Source organism: Ovis canadensis, chromosome 3 (assembly GCF_042477335.2).
Source record: "Ovis canadensis isolate MfBH-ARS-UI-01 breed Bighorn chromosome 3, ARS-UI_OviCan_v2, whole genome shotgun sequence".
Classification (NCBI taxonomy): domain Eukaryota; kingdom Metazoa; phylum Chordata; class Mammalia; order Artiodactyla; family Bovidae; genus Ovis; species Ovis canadensis.
The window spans coordinates 185,531,748-185,551,939 of NC_091247.1; the positions used below are offsets into that span (position 1 = coordinate 185,531,748).

At 45.6% G+C, this 20,192-nt stretch overlaps 1 protein-coding gene across 23 annotated transcripts in view; it reads right to left on the bottom strand.

Annotated features, from left to right (window-relative positions):
* RBFOX2 (RNA binding fox-1 homolog 2) overlaps positions 1-9,399 on the bottom strand; it is a 293,204-nt gene extending 283,805 nt beyond the window's left edge. For 6 of the 23 annotated variants that reach the window (XR_011255293.1, XR_011255289.1, XM_069581108.1 and 3 more), the window contains exon 1: positions 8,710-9,269. Coding sequence is in view for 17 of the 23 variants with exons in the window: in XM_069581108.1 (XP_069437209.1) it covers positions 8,710-8,892 (183 nt within the window). In the remaining 6 variants the exon portion in view is untranslated. Of the gene's footprint in view, positions 1-8,709 lie in introns of all 23 variants that reach the window. The other 17 variants (XR_011255294.1, XR_011255291.1, XM_069581109.1 and 14 more) reach the window with 12 other exon arrangements.
* Positions 9,400-20,192: the final 10,793 nt, after the last annotated feature.

A 20,192-nucleotide genomic window follows, 5' to 3' on the forward strand; every position in this document is an offset into this window, starting at 1 on the left:
TTAAGCTCTTTTAGATGGAGTACGATGTTAATAGCCAGAAAGGTGGGTTTGAAGAGACTGGAAAGAGAGCACAAGAGACCAACTCATCCCAGCTCAATTTCCACAAACAAAAATGAAAACAAAATGCAATACATTTAACCAACAAACCTTATAAAATCTGGAACACAAACGACATTTTCATTCCTGCATCCCATGTGCCATCAAAACAGCCAGTGCCTCTGTCATCCACACTCCCAGGAAAGATCCCATAGATTCCTGAAATGTCCACACGCCCCATGCAGGAGCCCTCTTAGTCCTTAGCAAGGAAGTGAATGTCTCCTCTTCCTCTCACTGGAGGGACCACCACGACCAGGTCCATATACCTCTTCACCCACGTCAAACCAGTTATATTTCCCAGTTTAGTACACTGCTCATCTGAGGTAGCTCCCAACTCTGTCTCTTAATCAATCAGAAGCAAATTAACCACTCCATGCTGATGGAGCAATGAGCAGGAACTTGTGGAATACTGTGTAGCAGGTTATAAAGGAGGCAAGAAATAAACATTTACTGCTGGGTTCCATGATGGGAACTTTAAATAATCTCAGTCTGTGATTACAGCAGCTCATGAGAGGATGCAGTAATTCCTCCAGTTCACAGATGTGTAAACAGGAGCTCAGATGCTAAATATCCTACCAAAGGTCATTTCAGTTGGCTGGCAATGGGAAGAACCAGGATTCAAACCCCAATGTGAGAAATTCTAAACAGTGTTTCCTGCACTATACCATACTTCAAGTATGTATGGATAACAAACATAATGATATATCAAAGTTGGTAATAATGGTAACAACATCTTCCCTTTAAAAATTGAGAGGCAACACACATAATACAGTCTCAGATGAAGGGATCACTCAGAAAAGACACAACTGAGTGATCACAACTGGAATCTCCAAATGTTCCCAAAATGTCACTCCTTAGCATAAGTGACCAAAAAATGTTCAGACTCAAATAATCAAAGCAACCTGACTATACTCCAGAGAAATGTGTCAAATCCTCCATCTACTTCCCCTCAGGGTCCCCAGGACAACATGTGGAAACACTCCAGGCTGATGGTGAGGTCTGGCTCCTAAGTGATTTCCCAAACCGCTTTACCACCCAAATTACAGAAATATGTCCGGGATTCACAAGGCAGTTCTGATCCGATTTGCCCCAATCCTGGCTCAAGCAGCTTTGCACTACCCTCCTAACTAGATCAGTGCCAGCCAATGGGTTTATTCAAGCCGATCTATGATGGATTAGATAATGAAACCTTAGCCATGTAAGCTGCCTGCTTGCACTGGGGCTGGAGGGGCAAGGAATAGGAAACTGGATACTCGCAGGGGCCACCTAAACACCACACACACTCGTCATCCCGCCTCCATCTGTCTGCTCACGCTCCAGTTACTGCTGTTTCCTCTCCATCATCTCGAGGGCTCTTCCCTCCTATCTTTAAAGGAAGGGTACATTAGCCCCAGAAAAAAAGATGTGCACTAAGCTTTACAAATGTGTATCAAAACACAATTCAAACAAGTCCACTCACTAAAATGACCAGCTTTATTGGGTCTTCCCTGGTAGCTCAGCTGGTAAAGAACCCACCCGCAATGCAGGAGATCCAGGTTCGATTCCTGGGTCAGAAGGGGTAGGCTACCCACTTCAGTATTCTTGGGCTTCCCTGGTGGCTCAGGTGATAAAGAATCTGCCTGCAATGCAGGAGACGTGGGTTGGGAAGAGCTCCTGGAGGAAGGCATGGCAACTCACTCCAGTATTCTTGCCTGGAGAACCCCATGGACACAGGAGCCTGGCGGGCTGCAGTCCAAAGGGTCGCAATGAGTTGGACACGACTGAGTGACTAAGCACAGCACACATTGTTTCCACAAATTATTAAAGCCTGATACCAAACTGATGGCCTGAGAGATGTCAAACCAGAGATTCACTAGCAACATTCTTGTTTACACCAAGCAGTACACTGAATTTCTTTCTCAGCCCTGTAATCTTGAGGCCTGTCTGCACCAGTCTGCTTTATATCAAAATGAAAGTTAAATCTCTAGCTAGCTTCTGTGATGTTCACATATCAGTGTGATAGGGAAAAAAAAAAATGACAGTGACTAGAAAAATGGGAGAGGAAGTTAGGAGACAAATTCAACTCAGGATAACCTCTTGAGTCACCCTGCAGAATAACTCTATTTTGAATTCAGATTTTTCTGCCTCTCAGACATTCCCAGCTATATACTCACAAGCTGCCTTGTGGGTCTGGGGGAAAAAAATTAGTCATTTTTACATGACTGTGCTATCTCAGTTTCTCCAACTACAATATTTACCACTCTGGTGGTAAATTATGGGCTGTATTATGGGCTGAATGTCTGTGTCCTCTCCCCCCACCCCATCGCAAACTAATATGTTGAAGCCCAAGCCCACAATTTGATGGTAATTGGAGGAGGGGCCACTGGGAGGCGATTAGGTCATAAGGGGAGGATCCCACCACCACCACTGCATCCCTTGATGGGGGAGCCCTTATGAAAAGGAGATTCTCTCTCTCTCTCTGTGTCCACTAGCATACATGGAGAAAAGCCCACGTGAGCACACAGCAAGAAGGCAGCTGTCTGTAAGCCAGGAAGAGAGCCCTCATCAGACACCAAATCTGCCAGCACCTTCATCTTGGACCCCAGCCCCAAGAACTGTGAGAAACAAATTGGTGTTTAAGCCACCCAGTCTACAGTCCACCTGAGCAGACCAAGACATGCAGAAATGAAAAATTCAGTAATTTAGTGAGAGATTGTTCACCAAATCCCTTGGAAAGAAAGCATATTAGTAACTCCACTCAAACGGCAGCACCCATATTCAGTTTCAGCACCATACACTCAAAGTCCAAAGAGACTTCCACCTAGGAGGAGAGAAACCCAGAAACAAGCAAATGGGAAGATAAAAAGAAATATAGTGTCTACAAAGCAATTACAGGCTACCTGCAAACCCTTCCCTAGACCAGAGAGTCCTCCTACTACTAGAATCAAACACCAACATGAACAACTTCTGAACTCACTTAGCTATGCTAGACTTACGATTCTACGGCCAGAAGCAGTCAGTTAGCCGTGTAATAACCACATTCTGACATTTCACTACCATAAAGAATGTTGCTGAAAGCTATAAATAATAATTAAGGTGCACCTTGCTTTATGAAGGTGAACTTTCTAAGTTCCTAGAAAGCTGCACAAAAATCTGAATTTCTGCTCATCAAATTGTTTGTATTCACTAGAGAAGCTGACCAAAAGAATTCATTCCCTGGTATGTTTCATAAGGCCCGAGTTTTTCACACATATCAGACTTGCTTAAAGTGAAACAAATCTCTAATAACTCACTTAACTTCCTACCAGGTTAGAGTACAGTATTTCCAAATACCCTCTTTAACAACTCACTGCATTTCTCAAGCTGTGTTTCAGTTTTCAAGTGGAATTTGTCTCTTCCCTCCTACTCTGCAGTTGAGGGTAGGAAACTCTAAACTGTTTCTAGGGCTATGCCGACTCCTCTGCCACCCACATAAAGCTTCTGGATACTGGCCTAGAAAGGAGCGACCCTTCCTCTTCCCCCCCGCCCCAGGGGTCCTTCTTAGCACAAGGATTATAACATAAGCACCACAGACTCTCTCATGTCCCCAGTGATCCATTTTAGGAAGTAATGATTTATCCCCAAAAGCTTAGTGGCTATAACTCATCAGGGTTCAGCCTTGGAATCTGCAGCTTAGAGCTATAGCTCCATTTAGTCTGCAGTCTTGGGACATTAACCCCAGCAAATGACTTCCGTCTAAAAATGGGTTAATCCTTTGACACTCAAAAGGTTAGGATATTTCCTGAAAGTACTCTCACCCCTAAATTTCATGGCATTTTTTTCTATCCCTTAATTATTTTAAAAAGGCAAAATTTTAACTTCAGTTTAACAGGCATTGAGCACTTACTACGTACTCAAAACTGTGAGGTATTATAAAGGATAAACACAAAGAAAATATAGTTCTTGGCTTCTAGAAGCTTACAGTATCACTAAGGAAACAGGAATAAAACAATGAGAAGACAATACAAGATGATGCATAACTAACCACCGATACAACAGGAGCCAAGAGGTGGGTCTAACTGGTGTGAATTAAGCTGTCAGGAGGGAAGGCTTCCAAAAGGAGCTATAATCTCAAAGAAATGCCATTTGTGCTAAGATATAAGGAAAAAAACAAGTGCTTCAAGACAAATCCGTATACCAAAAAGCAAGCTACTCTAGAATTTTTAAATGTCTATTTACATGAACCTATCCTGAAAGATGATGCTGTGAAAGTGCTGCACTCAGTATGCCAGCACATTTGGAAAACTCAGCAGTGGCCACAGGACTGGAAAAGGTCAGTTTTCATTCCAATCCCAAAGAAAGGCAATGCCAAAGAATGCTCAAACTACCGCCCAACTGCACTCATCTCACATGCTAGTAAAGTAATGCTCAAAATTCTCCAAGCCAGGCTTCAGCAATACGTGAACTGTGAACTTCCTGATGTTCAAGCCGGTTTTAGAAAAGGCAGAGGAACCAGAGATCAAATGGCCAACGTCCGCTGGATCATCGAAAAAGCAAGAGAGTTCCAGAAAAACATCTATTTCTGCTTTATTGACTAAGCCAAAGCCTTTGACTGTGTGGATCACAAGAAACAGTGGAAAATTCTGAAAGAGATGAGAATACCAGACCACCTGACCTGCCTCTTGAAAAACCTATATACAGGTCAGGAAGCAACAGTTAGAACTGGACATGGAACAACAGACTGGTTCCAAATAGGAAAAGGAGTACATTAAGGCTGTATATTGTCACTCTGCTTATTTAACTTATATGCAGAGTACATCATGAGAAACGCTGGACTGGAAGAAATACAAGCTGGAATCAAGATTGCCGGGAGAAATATCAATAACCTCAGGTATGCAGATGACACCACTCTTATGGCAGAAAGTGAAAAGGAACTAAAAAGCCTCTTGATGAAAGTTAAAGAGGAGAGTGAAAAAGTTGGCTTAAAGCTCAACATTCAGAAAACGAAGATCATGGCATCCGGTCCCATCACTTCATGGCAAATAGATGGGGAAACGGTGGAAACAGTGTCAGACTTTATTTTTGGGGGCTCCAAAATCACTGCAGATGGTGACTGCAGCCATGAAATTAAAAGACGCTTACTCCTTGGAAGAAAAGTTATGACCAACCTAGATAGCATATTCAAAAGCAGAGACATTACTTTGCCGACTAAGGTCCGTCTACTTAAGGCTATGGTTTTTCTTGTGGTCATGTATGGATGTGAGAGGTGGACTGTGAAGAAGGCTGAGCACCGAAGAATTGATGCTTTTGAACTGTGTTGTTGGAGAAGACTCTTGAGAGTCCCTTGGACTGCAAGGAGATCCAACCAGTCCATTCCGAGGGAGATCAGCCCTGGGATTTCTTTGGAAGGAATGATGCTAAAACTGAAACTCAGTACTTTGGCCACCTCATGCGAAGAGTTGACTCACTGGAAAAGACTCTGATGCTGGGAGGGATTGGGGGCAGGAGAAGGGGACGACAGAGGATGAAATGGCTGGATGGCATCACTGACTCGATGGACGTGAGTCTGAGTGAACTCCGGGAGTTGATGATGGACAGGGAGGCCTGGCGTGCTGCGATTCATGGGGTCACAAAGAGTCGGGCACGACTGAGCGACTGAACTGAACTGATAGACATGTCTACACCACTGATATCACTTCCTAAAACTGCTTCGCCCCTTTACATTCTCCTCCAGCTCCACTGGTCTCTTGTTCTCAAACACATCAAGTGTATTTATCTCTCAATGCCTCTGCACCCACAGTTCCTCTGTCTGAACCCCATTCCCTCAAATTCCCTCAGGTCACCCAAAGGTCACCTATCACAGAGGCCTTCCCTAACCATCCTCTTCACCACTCTTACCCCTTTCCGTGCTTTATTTTTCTTCTTAACACTTAAAACCCCCTAATAATAGTTGATTTCTTTATTGTCTGTCTCTCTCAATTAGAATCTTAGTTCCATGAGAGCGGAGTCTTTATTTTGTTTACTACTATATTTCCTAGGCTCTAAAACAGGGCCTGGCACTTAGCAGCTGCTCAATTAACATCAGTTAAATGAATATTAAATATCCTATCATAATTATCAGAATGATAGGAAGGTCCTACAAATGTAGGTGACCTAGGTTCAAATTTCATCTTTTCATGAACATTACTTTTCCTTTACTCCTGATTAAACCTCAAATTTCAACTTCTCCATGAAGTCTTCCTTGACCATTTCAGCAAGAACCACCATCTTTTGCTTCTGGCTCCAATGGCACAAATCCTCAGCATACTTTGGTTTTAAAGTTTGCAAAGCCTTGTGACAAGGATCTACCTTTTGGTATCCCTACTCTTGTTCCTCTGGAACTTACCAAAAAATTCATATATATACACATAATACACCTACATACATATATATGACACATATACATACACGCACTTTTTTTTTTTTTCCAACTTTTCACCCATTCTGGCTCCCTCCCTAGATTGCAGACACCAAGTTCTTTAAAGTCATGGAACTTTCTGTATCTTTTTAGAGGTAACTTATAAATCATCCTTTACAAACACTGTATTTTACAACTATGGTAATAGAGGCCCCCAAAGAAGGGATTTTCCCAGAACCATGCAGACTGTTGCGGGCTGGGGGCTAAGTCAATGAGGACGTGAATACCTGTGTGACATGGTGTACTGGAACTACAAAAAAAGAGAACCTATAAGGTGAAAAATAAAGATCCACAGAGTGAAAAAAGCATTCTCTGTGGGATAGTTCTAAGGTGCCCATCGGTACCCAGAGGACCTAACCCACTGCTTCCTCTGCATACTCCAAAGTCTCTACACACTGCTCCATTTCCAAATACTGCTCTCAGCCAATTTGAAGGCAACCAGCAAATAATGGGCCCCAGGAGGAAAGAGGGGGAAGGCAGTAGGAGACTCACTATTAACTGTGATTGACAGCAACAATAAATGGACACAGATATATGCACACACCAAGCGGATGCGCTCACCAGCACCCACACCCAATCTTCTCTCGTCTTCCAGTGTCAACCCAGCTCACCTGAAGTGTCCCCATATTCCTCTATATTTTTTCCAAGGCCCGGGGTGTGTACTTCGCACAAGCACCCTGCCTGAGGGAGTTCAAATGGAGAACAAAAGCAGGCAAGTGAAACAAAAGAATTCAAAAATAAACACCAGGAGGGTCACTTTACCCAAGTCAACACAAGTAATAGAGTGGCCTCTGCAAGGGAGACCAAGAAGCACAGAGCAAACACGCCAGGCTTAAATACAGCTCCGTCTCTAACACAGGAAGTCAGACAGAGCCTTGAAAAGCAGCGAGAGCAGAGCACAGGAAGTCTTTTAGCACTGCAGAGATTTCCAAGAGTGCTGTAATGGAGAGAGCCCAGGAATAGGAATTAGAAGACCAGGCTTCTAGCTCTACCAGCTAACTGGGTGGCCCTAGGCAAGTCACTAGTCTGCTCCAGAGTTTTTGATTCCTCATCTACCTAATGAGGTTGAAACATTTTGGGACTCGAATAAAAGAGATGAAAACTATTGACTTTCTCTCACCAGAGAGTACCTGTAAACTATTCCGCAGAAGAATCTTCCAAGTCTTTCCAAGTTAAGAACTCCAGTCAAAGATGTTATCTCTGGTTGCTTCTCTAACATTCTATGATGCTAAGAGAATTGGGCAGATTGCTGGTAGGTAAGTAAACCCGCTATTTCACAGCAAGTATGTTCTGAACAGAGACCAAATCTAAAATCAAATCAAGGAAGGCTTCACGCTCTTCCCCAACTACGAAGTCAACTGACAGGGTCACTACATTTGCCAGTCCCTTTCCAAACCAACCAGCTTCTCCGTAAGTCCACAATTCAGAATCCAATCTTCTAACAGTCCTATAAATTTTCTTTTATATTCCAGGACAATAAAGATCTAGTCAGCGTCCTAAGATACAACTGGCCAGGTCCTGTGTCTCCAGACTCACCAGATGCTCCACGAAGTTAATGAGCTTGAGCACCACGGTGTAGCCACAACGCTACCCAACTCCTCGTACTTCTCATAATCCTCGTGTAACTGATTTAACCCACAACCTAAGCCACATCCCCTTTGGGCTCTCGAGGAGTTTTCTCGCTTTTCACTCCTCCCTTCTATGCCGATCCCGTTCTCCATCCCAGCTGTGTGTCCAGGGCTGCTCAAAACAGTACTCCCTCTTTTGGGAAGGTGTCCCACCACTGTCCCCCACCCCTACCCCCCACCCCCAGTCTTCGATTCGGTCCCCAGCTCTCCGGGCAACGGACCAGGATCTTTCGGCTTCCACTCCCCGCCAAGGAACTAAAGAAGGGTGTAAAGAAATGGAATCCATCTCAAGCACGTTCGATTTCCTCTCAACACCTATTCGTGCTACGTGCCCCCTCGTCCCCTCAGAGATCAGGACCCTCCAGGGCACACCAGGCTCCTCCTGCACCCTTAGCTTCCAAGTCGGGGCTCGCCCCACCTTCCACGCAGGCCCCGACCGGCCCCCTCCCACCTCCAAGCCGGGACCCCAGGCAGCCCTCCGCCCTCTAAGCCCCGCAGCCCCGCGCTGCTCCCTCCGCGCCCCCCGCCCCACCCCGCCACGGTAACGGGGCGCCTGCCCCGCGCGGTCACCTGCATCCCGCTGCCGTCGGCCGCCGCCTCCTCCGTACGCGGCCGCTTGCTCAGGCCGGGCTCGGCTCCGTCTCCTCCCCCTCCGGGCACCGGCAGCTCCAGCTCTGACTCCCGCTTCATCCCCCGGGCAGCGGCGCCGGGCCCAAGCTGAGGCGGCTGCTGCGGCTGGGCGCCTTCCGCCATCCGCCCGAGGCCCCCTCGCCTCCGGGAGCCGGGCGACCCGCGACAGGCCACCTCCTCCTGGGCCTCGGCCCCGACTGTCGCGACAGGCGGGCGCGCGCCTGCACCCGCCCCCGCGTGCGTGCGTACGTGCGCGCGCGCGCGCGGGCCCGCTGCCCTCCTCGGCGGCGGCGGGCGGTAGCCCCTGGTCTCTCGCTGGCCGCCTCCCCGGCTCGGGGCCGCCGGCGGGTCGCGACGGGCACTCGCTCGCGCCCCCACGCGCACACGCGACCCCCGGCCCGGCCCGCCGCGCGCCCCGCCTCGCTCACTCACGAAGCTAGTCCGCCGGCCCGCGCTCACTCCCTTACACTGGCCCTCGCCACACGCCGGGCAGAGGGAGGAAGGGGGCGGTCCGGGCTCCTGAGGCTTGGGGAGGGGTGTTTATTTGGGGGGAGGAGGGGCTCGAGGCCGGAACGAGCTGACTGGCCGAGATCCTCCGACCCGCCACTGTGGCAGCATCGGGAAGGCGGGGAGAGAGAAAGGAGGAGGGAGGGCCCGGGATCTGGGACTCCAGCCCGCGCGGGAGGGCGGCGGGGGAGAGGGGACGGTGGTGGCCGAGCCCGCGGAGGGGGCGGGGCCAGCCCCCTCGGCAATCTCCGCCGCCTCCGCTCCCGGAGACCGAGAAAGGCCGGGTGGAGATCGAGGGAGTTCGGGAAACTCCGGCTTGAGAGAGGGATTGTCCTGGAGGCACCGCGCCTCTGGAGTTCCAGGGGCGGAGTCTGTTCCCTGAGGGCGGGGCCACAGCCTAGAACGGGCGGAGCTTGAGTGGCCGGAGGGCAGCGTAGCAACTCCCTCTGGCGGGACTCACTGTTCGGAGTTGCAACGCAAATTCGCCCATCTGACAGGGTCGGTTCCAGGCAAGGGAAGAGGTGCTCTGAGAGAAGGAGCTCTTTACTTGGTCCCTCTCCGCAAAAGAATGGGGCTCTCGAGTTGGAAGGTCTAGGAATGAGGCCACCGCTATAGGGCTCTCCCCAGTCCTAAAAGCCTTTAATCATAATTTTTATCACATTTCTGGTCATCTTACTAATACCTGATGTCTGTAAGAGCGTCACAGTTTGCACAATGAATTCACAGACCCGTTTTGGACCGGGTGGTATAAGCAGAGTATATATGAGCTCTGTTTCATTGATGGTGAAACTGAACCTTGGTTAAGTTCCTCAGATAAAAACTGGCAGATCCAGATCTCAGGAAACCAGATCATATTCTTTTTCTCTGGACCTTGCTGCCTAACACTTTCTTCCTTATCAGCTTCGTACAATTAGAGCTATTTGTGCAATAGCTTTTCTCTCCTACCAGACTGTAAGGACTAAGATAGCATCTAATTTCCTCAGGTTTCATGTTGTGCCCTGTATGTTATAGGGACACAGTGATGTTGCATGAACAACATGGATTCTGCTGACTAGCTTAAGCCAGTTGCTTGTCACTTTGAGGAAGCAAGTTCAGATCAGTGGTTTGAAACCAGGGACGATTTTGCCCCTTTCCCACTCTCCTCGGACATTTGTCAACATCTGAATATATTTTTGGTTGTTACACCTAGGGTGGGGTGGAGGTGGGAGTGCTGCTGGTGGATAAAGACCAGGAGGATTGTTCAACATCCAGCAATGAACAAGACAGTCCCCACAAGTTATCCAGCCCAAAATGTCAGTAGTGCTAACGTTGAGAAACCCCAGGTTAGATGATTTCTAAGTGCTTTTCAGATAGGTCTATGACTTGTCCTTTGTACTGGGGTTTAACCCAAGTTAAAAGTTAGTGCTGGAACAGTGCAATGATAAAGATTCCTTCTTTGAAGTCAGAAACCAACCCAGCTTTGAATCCAATCTTTACTACCTACTGCCCATGTGATGCAGAACCAGCGATGACTTAAGAATTTTTAAACTGAAGGGAATTAGAACCAGCAGTCTGGTTGCAGGGAGGACTGGTGGCCTTATCTTGAAGCTGAATTTTCATAGAAGGCACATTGTTTTAACTAGGCTGTGTTATAGACCAATAAAAATAGTCAAGTTTTAGCTCTGCCACTCACAAGTCATGGTACTTTGTAAAAGCTACTTAGCCTTTCTATGTCTTCATCTGAAAACTTAAGACCTTCCTAAAAGGATTATTGTGAGGGTTTAAATGAGTTATCATTATCACACATTAAGAACTTTGAACAGATGGACCTAAGAGAAGCACTCAATAAATAGTAAGAATATATCAGTATCACTACCACTGTGTGCATGCTAAGTCGCTTCAGTGGTGTCCAACTCTTTGCAACCCTATGAACTGTAGCCCCTCAGACTCCTCTGTCTGTGGGAGTCTCCAAGCAAGAATACAGAAGTGGGTTCCCATGCCCTCCTCCAAGGTATCTTCTTGACCTAGGGATCAAGTCCATATCACTTATGTTTCCTGCATTGGCAGGTAAGTTCTTTACCACTACCGCCATCACTACCATTGTTTTTTTAACTTTTGTCTTATTTTTGTCTTGGCTGCATTGCAAGGTATGTGGGCTCTTGGTTCCCAACCAGGGATCAAACCCATGCACCTTGCAGTGGAAGTGTGGAGTCTTAACCACTGGACTGCAAGGAAAGTCCCATCACTGGGTTTTTTTAATTCTTAAGGTGACTTTGTGAGGCTGTTAGAGATTAAAATGGGCAGACCAGACTCCTCAAATCAACCTTTTGTACAGTGACTGTTGGGCAAATTGCGTCTTTTCACCAAGCCTTCAGTTCCTTATTTGTAGGTGACAATAATAGTGACAGTGTTGTTCTAAGGATTAAACGAGACAAAATAAAGCACCTAGCATAGCACTCAACAGATAGTAACTGTTTAATAAGTGGCAAATATTTATCATATAATTCGTTTTGTGACAGTAAGCTACTGGCAGGGACCCCTGGGGTTGGAGAGAGGAGTCTAGGCATCTCTTCATACTGCTAATTGGGCCACTGTGTTGGGAATCCAAGTGCCTGCAAGCTTATTCTTGAGCTGAGTTAGGCAACTCCGCAGCAGATGGAGCTTCATCCTGTCCAACCAAGTGTTCCGAATTTAAAGTAAAACCAGGATGTTTTCTGATAGCCTATGAAACAACAATGGCTTAAAAAAAAAAAAAAAAAGCTAGGGACATCAGTGTTTGATTTTCCAAAAAAAGTTTACTTTCTAGACTGGCATCTTAAGAATTCTTTTCCCCTCTCAACTCACCTTAACACTGGAATCTAAATGCTGCTAGGTCCTTCCTGGGCTGCTCCATGACCCAGAAAAAAAATAAGATTTGGGATCAGGGCTATTTGTGCCTCAAATTATTGTTATTCCAGTAGTGTGCCTGACCCTAAGAAGTAGAGCAATGTGGTATGGTTATGTTTGAATGACCAGGCAAAATAAAGAGAAATTGGACCCTGCTCTGTAAACACACATTAAGCATTTAGGGAGGGAGAGAACAGAAGCCTATAAATAGTGGCCAAATGCACCCATGGCAGCACAAAGACCAGGATCATTACTTTCATACACATCTGCAGCTACCTGTTGGTGGACAGGTGGCTACAAACCATTACATAGAAAAAGGAAAATTTTTAAATATTTCCCTAGGAAGAATTTTGAGCTGCATAAACTACTGAAGTCCTAACACTTATTCATTTATCTATTCAACAAACTATGGGCAGGAGTCTGGGATACCAAAACAAATAAGTAGCTCACAGTCCAGGGAAGAAGGGATGAACAAATAAAAAGGCAATTGCAATGCATCACGTTGAGGAAGTAACCTCTCATAGTGGTCAAGATCATGGACTCTGGCCTCAGACATGGGTTTGAATCTGACATGGCCATCTATCTGATCTTGGACAAAAAAGATCCTTAGCATCTCTAAGGCCCAGTTTTTTCATTTATGTGACAAGCATAGGTAGCAACCCATTCTCCTCTTATTCTTTACTAGCAAAACCTTAATTTTGTTCAGGCCAGAAATCTGCCTAGCTTAAAAGAAAAAGAAAAAAGGGCTTCCCTGGTGGTTTAGTGGTTAAGAATCCACCTGCTGGTGCAGGAGACACAGGTTCGATCCCCAGTCCGGAAAGATCCCACATGCTGTGGAGCGACTAAGCCTGTATACTACAGCTACTGAGCCAGAGCTCTAGAGCCCTCAAGCCACAGCTAATGAGCCCACATGCTGCAACTACTGAAGCCCAACACCTAGAGCCCAGGCTCCGAAACAAGAGAAACCCCTGCAATGAGAAGCCCAACCACTACAATAAAGAGTAGTCCCACGTTTGTTGCTACTAGAGAGAAAGCCCATTGCGAAGCAACAAAGACCCAGTGCAGGCCAGAAAAAAAAAAGAGGGAGAGAGAATTCTCAGGCTCCCTGGCAGGTAAATGTGGCCACCTGACACAGTTCTGGTCAGAGAGATGTAGACAAGGAAGAAGTATACCTTCTGGGCTAATAAAAACCACAAGAGGGAAAGGCTCTTTGCCCTTCACCTTTTGCTTTTTTGTCATTTATCCTTCCTCCCTCCTGGAACACAGACTGGCAAAATGACAGCCCTCTGGTGTCCACAGTAACAAAAACCAAAAACTACATGCTAAGAATGGTACCATGGTGTCACTATAGCAGCCCTAGCCCATTGTTATTTGAGCAAAATAAGTTTCCATTCACTTAAAGCACTATGGACAGGTTTCTGCGTGCAAACTCAACTCCTCACTGATACAATCTGTAAACTGAGGATAATAATAGTATCTCCCCCTGGGGTTCTTTTGAGCATTAAATAATGCATGTAAAGCACTTAGCATGACACCTGGCTCATAGACACACTCAATAAACAGTAACTTAGACCTTTTTACTACTATTATTACTCCTATTATCCTTATTAATATGGTTAGTAAATGTGCCAACAGCTCTAGAAGCCTATAGGAAGATGTAACTCCCCCTGCCTCAGGGAAACAGAACAAGCTTACCCTATAATGTTGTTTGATCTGGGTCTTTCAAAATGAGGAGTTTCCCACGATGTGGTTTCTGATCAAAAAGTGAGCACATTCCTGGGTGCCTGCAAGGGCTTAGGAGATGTTCATTAGTGTTCACCAGGAGAAAACTCTGATAAGGGGGTAATAGTGCTGGGCTGGAGGTCAGAGGGCCAGAGCTAGATTCAGTGGTCTTCAAACTGAGACTGGGAGAAGTAAGTAGGTGCAGGAGCACCCAGCCACAGGGCCATTGTGAGCCCATAGGAGATAACAGATCGTAATTCAAATACCAGTTATTGTTAACCCTGTACCCTGGTTCCTAACCACCATCAGAGGAGCTGATGTCACAAATCTCTGTATTTATAGGCTCTTTGAGAACACGAGTGCTTTCTTAATCCTCTCCTTGATTTCTGTGTATCCCTAGCTCCAAGCATACAGCTTGACACAAAACATGTGGCTATTCCAACAACCTTGAAAATATTCAGAACCACAGCCCTACATCTCACATCCCCCTGAAGACCAGATGAAGACCCAGAGCAGAGCAGAGGCTCTTAGAAATGCTGTCTTAACCGTGCACTTTCTAAATAGAGAACTGAAGTCCATCCCCAAACTGTATCATCTCTTTAATCAGAGGGAAAAGAGTAGATATAAATAGAAGAGAACGTTTTCTACTCCAAAACTTTCCTTTCCCAAAAAAGAAAGGTAGAGAATACCCTTGATAATTCATCAGCCGGATGAAGGGGAAACCACTCCTGCCATGTGGCTGGCTGATCCTGGAGCAGATACGGAGCCTAATCAGAAACCAAGTTCATCGCAGGAGGAACGTGTGATGTTTAAGCCTCATTAGGACTATAATACCAGCCGTCCAGACACAAACCCCACCGTTGACTTTGACCTCACTTCCCTACCTCCTGCTGCTCATGGCATTATTGAACCTGGGTTTTTCCTGTAGGCCAGAACCTTGCCAACCCCTTTGCCCTTCACATAGTGTGTTTGTCTGGTTTCTATTTCTGCAGCGTGATGAAGGATGATAGCAGGGTATTGAATGGTTGTTTTCATTTAGTGCCGTCGCCGCCCTAACTCTGTCCCTTACCCTCCGCCCTCCTCTCAAGTTGGCTTTTCATTGTCCATTTTGTGCTTTGTCCTCGGTTTTTATTGTTTCCTTACAGAGTAGGGAAGGCATTTTATTTTATTTTCCAGGCCCTGGTATACATAGCCTCCTGTATGCATCTTTCCCACAAAGAATCATCATGTTTTGAAAGTGGAAATGACCTCAGATGGGAAAGACAGGAAAGGTTCAGATATTCACTGAGCCCCTAATGTGTGCCAGGCCCTGAACCAGGGCTTTTTTTTTTTTTTTTGCATTTAATCCTCACAACAAGTCTGTGAAGCAGGTAGTATTACATCTCATTTTACAGATGAGAAAACTGAGACCCAGAGAGGTGAAACGACAAGTTCAAGGTTGTATTGAATGGTTACTGACAAAGGAACTCCCATTTCCCCTACTCCAAGCCCACCCCCCCTTCCATGCCTTAGCTTGTCTTTGAGGACTTTTTAGGGTGTTTTAAAGTATAACATTTTTTGTTTTCTGAAACAGAAGGCAACTATCTTAAGCCTGCATTTGCCCAGGGTATAAACTCCTAGACCTCTGTTGGTCAATCAAGACATTGGGTCTTCACTGTCTCTGGCATCTGCTCAGGTGTCTTCTTCCAGGTCCTTGTCTGCCTGTGGATACCATGCCAGCTGGCCTCCGCTGAGCTGCCCTGTCTGGTCCTCCGTGGTTGATCCACAGAAAGAGCAGTTTACCCAGGGCCTCTACAGGCAAGGCTGTGTCTTGTCAGCTTCACATCTCTGTCAAGGGCAATGGAAAACCTCAGCTGTTCCCACACTGCTGCGGGGCCTTGGGAATCTCCCAGAGGCTGTCTCGAGTCCCTGCTGTATAAACATGGAGGAGGCATCCCTACCTCTCACACCCTTGCTGGAGATTGTTGTTGTTGTTTAGTTGATAAGTCATGTCCAGTTCTTGCAACCCTATGGACTGCAGCCCGCTAGGCTCCTCATTCCAGCAAGAATACTGGAATGGGTTGCCATTTCTCCAGGGGATCTTCCCAACCTAGGGATCGAACCCAGTCTCCTATATTACAGGGAGGTTCTTTGCTGCTGAGCCACTAGAGAAGCCCCCACCTTTGTTGGAGGGGAACCCTGCAAAGAAGACAAGACACAGACCTCCTCTCCTATCAGATACCACAGTGACCCAGAGCTGCTTCTCCCTGTCTCTTCCCCAGGACTCCATCCAGGAGGAGGTAGGAGGCAGGGATCCTCAGAGAGCCACATGAGGCTCCTGCTCTGATCTCCTCAGGGTTAGCCTCTCTCTTCTCAACCCTTAACACATTTGCCTCTCCTGGATTAGGGCAAGAGACTAGTCCTGGCTGAATCCAATTCTGGAAAAAGCCTCTAGATTTTGCAGGGTATAGATTTCATTACTGAGTCATTCAGGATTTAGAATTAGGGAATTAAAAAGACCAGGCTTTTAAGTCACAGAGATTTTTTTCTCAAGCTATATGTTTCAAAAGTCTTTTGAAGTTGAAAAGCTTAGTCTGGACTCTTCTTTCTCTTTGCTTTTCCACTGAAATAGCTGTGTTCCTGAAAGGAAGGGAGGGTGGGAATAGTGGAAGATACCAGGGAGATGGGGGAGAGAGAATATGAGTTAGTATTTTTGTGGCAAAGACAGTTGCTGCACTGTGTCTTCATCCTGGGAACCTAGAAACTGATCTCAACCTCTTCTGCAGTTAGGATGGGGACATATGACAACATTCTGGTCAATGGAATGTGGGTAAAAGTTTCAAGGCTGGCCTCTGAAAACATCCCAGTTGATCCTGTTGCCCCTCCACAGCAGCAGTGGAGACCATGAGCTAAAGAGAGTAACCTCAAAGGAGGAAAAAGGAGCCTGGATGCCCAAGTCATCAACTGAGGAGAGCTGCAAAAGAATGCAATGTGAGCAGAAATGAAACTTAATTGTACTGAGGCACTGAGCTTTACTTAGGTTTTTGTGTGGGGGTGTGTGTGTATCTTCTACAGCAGCTTACATTACTCACCCTAACAAAATAAGTAAATGTTGTTCTACCTCAGCACCAATGTGTAAAAAGATCAGAGATGGAGAATCAGAAATTTGAGCATTTTGATTAAAATCTGTTAAGCCGAAGTTATTTAAAATGACGCCAGCTTTAATAAAACATTATCTTTGGACAATATTCAAAGCTTGACATTGAAGGAGAAGTGATGGGAAAGAAAATAAGAATGAATAGATTAATAACAAGGACTAACTGCATAGCACAGGGAACTATATTCAATATCTTATAATAACTTATAATGGAAAATAATCTAAAAAAGAATGCATATAATATATATAGTATATAATTGTATATATATAATATACAATGTTACATATAGCATATACATATTATATATATTACATAATATAATGTATAATACATAATGTATTATGTACAAATTATTATTATGTTATATATGTTGTATATATTATATATAGTATATATTTTATAATAGGGTTTCCCAGGTGGCTCTAGTGGTAAAGAACCTGCCTGCCAGTGCAGGGGAAGCAGGAGACACAAGTTTGATCCCTGGGTTGGGAAGATCCCCTGGAGGAGGGCATAGCAACCCACTCCAGTATTCTTGGCTGGAGAATCCCATGGACAGAGGAGCCTGGTGTGCTACAGTCCACAGGGTCACAAACAGCTGGACATGATTGAAGTGACTTAGCATGCACATGCACATATTTTATAATATAATATACAATATAATGCTGCTGTTTAGTTGCTAAGTCATATTCAACTCTTTGTGACCCCATTGACTATGGCCCAGGCCCTCTGTCCATGGGATTTCCCAAGCAAGAGTACTGGAGTGTGTTGCCATTTCCTTCTCCAACACAATATAATATTATTAATATATTGTATATTATATACTATGTTGTATTGTATATATTATATACATTATATTATAGATAGTGTATATATTGTATATTACATATATATATATATCACTGAATCACTTTGCTGTATACCTGAAACATTGTAAATCAACTATACTTCAATTTTAAAAGTTTTTTTTAAATACCACAGTAAAAAAGTGATATCTCGAACCCTTTGTTTTGACCAGCCTGGCATAAATCCTGGCATACTGAAATGCTTAATAAGTAATGATTGAATGAATAAAAAATTCATTAACCTATCAACTCTGCTTACATCCAGAGTTTGATAGGGAAGAGGAAAGGAGGTAGAGATAAAGAAAACAGATGAAGAGGGAAAAAAAGTTGGGACTAGTGAGAAGGTGAAGTGGAAATAACTTTCCACAAGGCGGGCATCCTCCCCATCCCCACTGTGGGACTTAACATACTGCTTATCATCGAGAACTCCCTGTAACTTTGCTCTCTTCATGCTCACAGACACACAAAAGTAAGGTTACAATTCCTGTGTATTATTGATGTTAACATACAAAACGGCAAGTGCCACAATGAAAGGCAGCCAGAAGCTGTGGGTCACGGGAGGCGGGAATCTATTTTATCTCTGAGATTTGGAATCATGTACAAAGGCTTCTGAGGTTTGATGAAAGTGAAAGTGAAATTCGCTCAGTTGTGTCCCACTCTTTGCAACCTCATGGACTACACAGTCCATGGAATTCTCCAGGCCAGAATACTGGAGTGAGTAGCTGTTCCCTCCTCCAGGGGATCTTCCCAACCCAGGGACTGAACCCAGGTCTACCACATTGCAGGCAGACTCTTTACCAGCTGAGCCACCAGGGAAGCCCATAGGGCTCAATAAATTGTGAAAGTGTCAGTCGCTTCAGTTGTGTCCTATTCTTTGTGACCGCATGGACTGTAGCCCTCCAGGTTCTTCTGTCCATGGAATTCTCCAGGCAAGAATACTGGAGTGGATAGCCATTCCCTTCTCCAGGAGGTCTTCCTGACCAGGAGATCGAACCTGGGTCTCCTACATTGCGGGTAGATTTTTTTTTACTGTCTAAGCCACCAGGGAAACTCTTCCCTATCAAGTCAGGAACTGATTCACAGAAACATAGAGAAGAAATCAAAACCTTTATTACTGGTAAACACTAGGTTTGAGTGTGCAGCCAAACCTAGGGAGTGCTGGGAACCTCCACCCTTGAATTAGACAGACTCAACCACCAAGCCACTGCCATAGCTGGAAAGCCACAAGCTGCCCCCAGTAGGGACAGGCTCCCTACTGCACGGCTTGACCCTCTCAGACTCAAGCAGATTTGAAGAGAGAGTAAGGAAGTTGCTGAGTCATGTCCAGTTCTTCTTCCCAAATCACTAATAAGAGAAATCAGTCTCTGTCCAGTCGGCTTTGGCTAAGATATGTGACAGGAACAAATGCTTCTGATTTCTCAGGGGTGTAGAATTACAAGGATCTCTTGTTCACACATCCCTATGTGAACTATAGTGAAGTCGCTCAGTCGTGTCCGACTCTTTGCGACCCCATGGACCGAAATCTACCAGGCTCTCTGTCTATGGGATTTTCCAGGCAAGAGTACTGGAGTGGGTTGCCATTTCCTTCTCCAGGGGAATCTTCCCGACCCAGTGATCGAACCTGGGTCTCCCGCATTGCAGGCAGATGCTTTACCGTCTGAGCCACCAGGGAAGCCCATATTGGAAAAGACCCTGATGCTGAGAAAGATTGAGGGCAGGAGGAGAAGAGGGCAACAGAGGATGAGATGGTTGGATGACATCATCAAGTCAATGAACATGAGTTTGAGCAAGCTCCAGGAGATGGTGAAGGAGACGGGGAAGCCTGGTGTGCTGCAGTCCATGGGGTCACAAAGAGTCAGACACCACTGAGCGACTGATCAACAACAACAAAGCTGACTCACTTGGATGTACAGCAAAAACCAATACAACATTGTAAAGCAATTATACTCCAATTAAAAATAAAATTTAAAAAGCTGAATATAAACTCAGTGTAAACAAAAAATAAAATAACCATGTGAAGCTGGTACCATTATTATCATCCCTACTTTGTGGATGAGGAAACCAAGGCTCAGGGAGGAGAGCCACCTCCCCCAGCACTTGCAGGGAAGCTTCTGACGCCTTGTCCAACCGCCATGACTCTGTGGCCATCTCAGCTGGTGTCAGCTGGTCTCCGACTTAGACATCTTGGTGCCTCTCTTTCTTTCCAGCCTGTAATTTAGGATTTCTCAATTGTCTCTGTGCAGCCACCATCGTGCCTCAGACACAGTTCATTCACATTCAGCAAGTGTTAGGCGGCTCCTAAGTGGCAGGATTGTTGTAAACACAGGGAATACGACAGTGAAGGTGACAG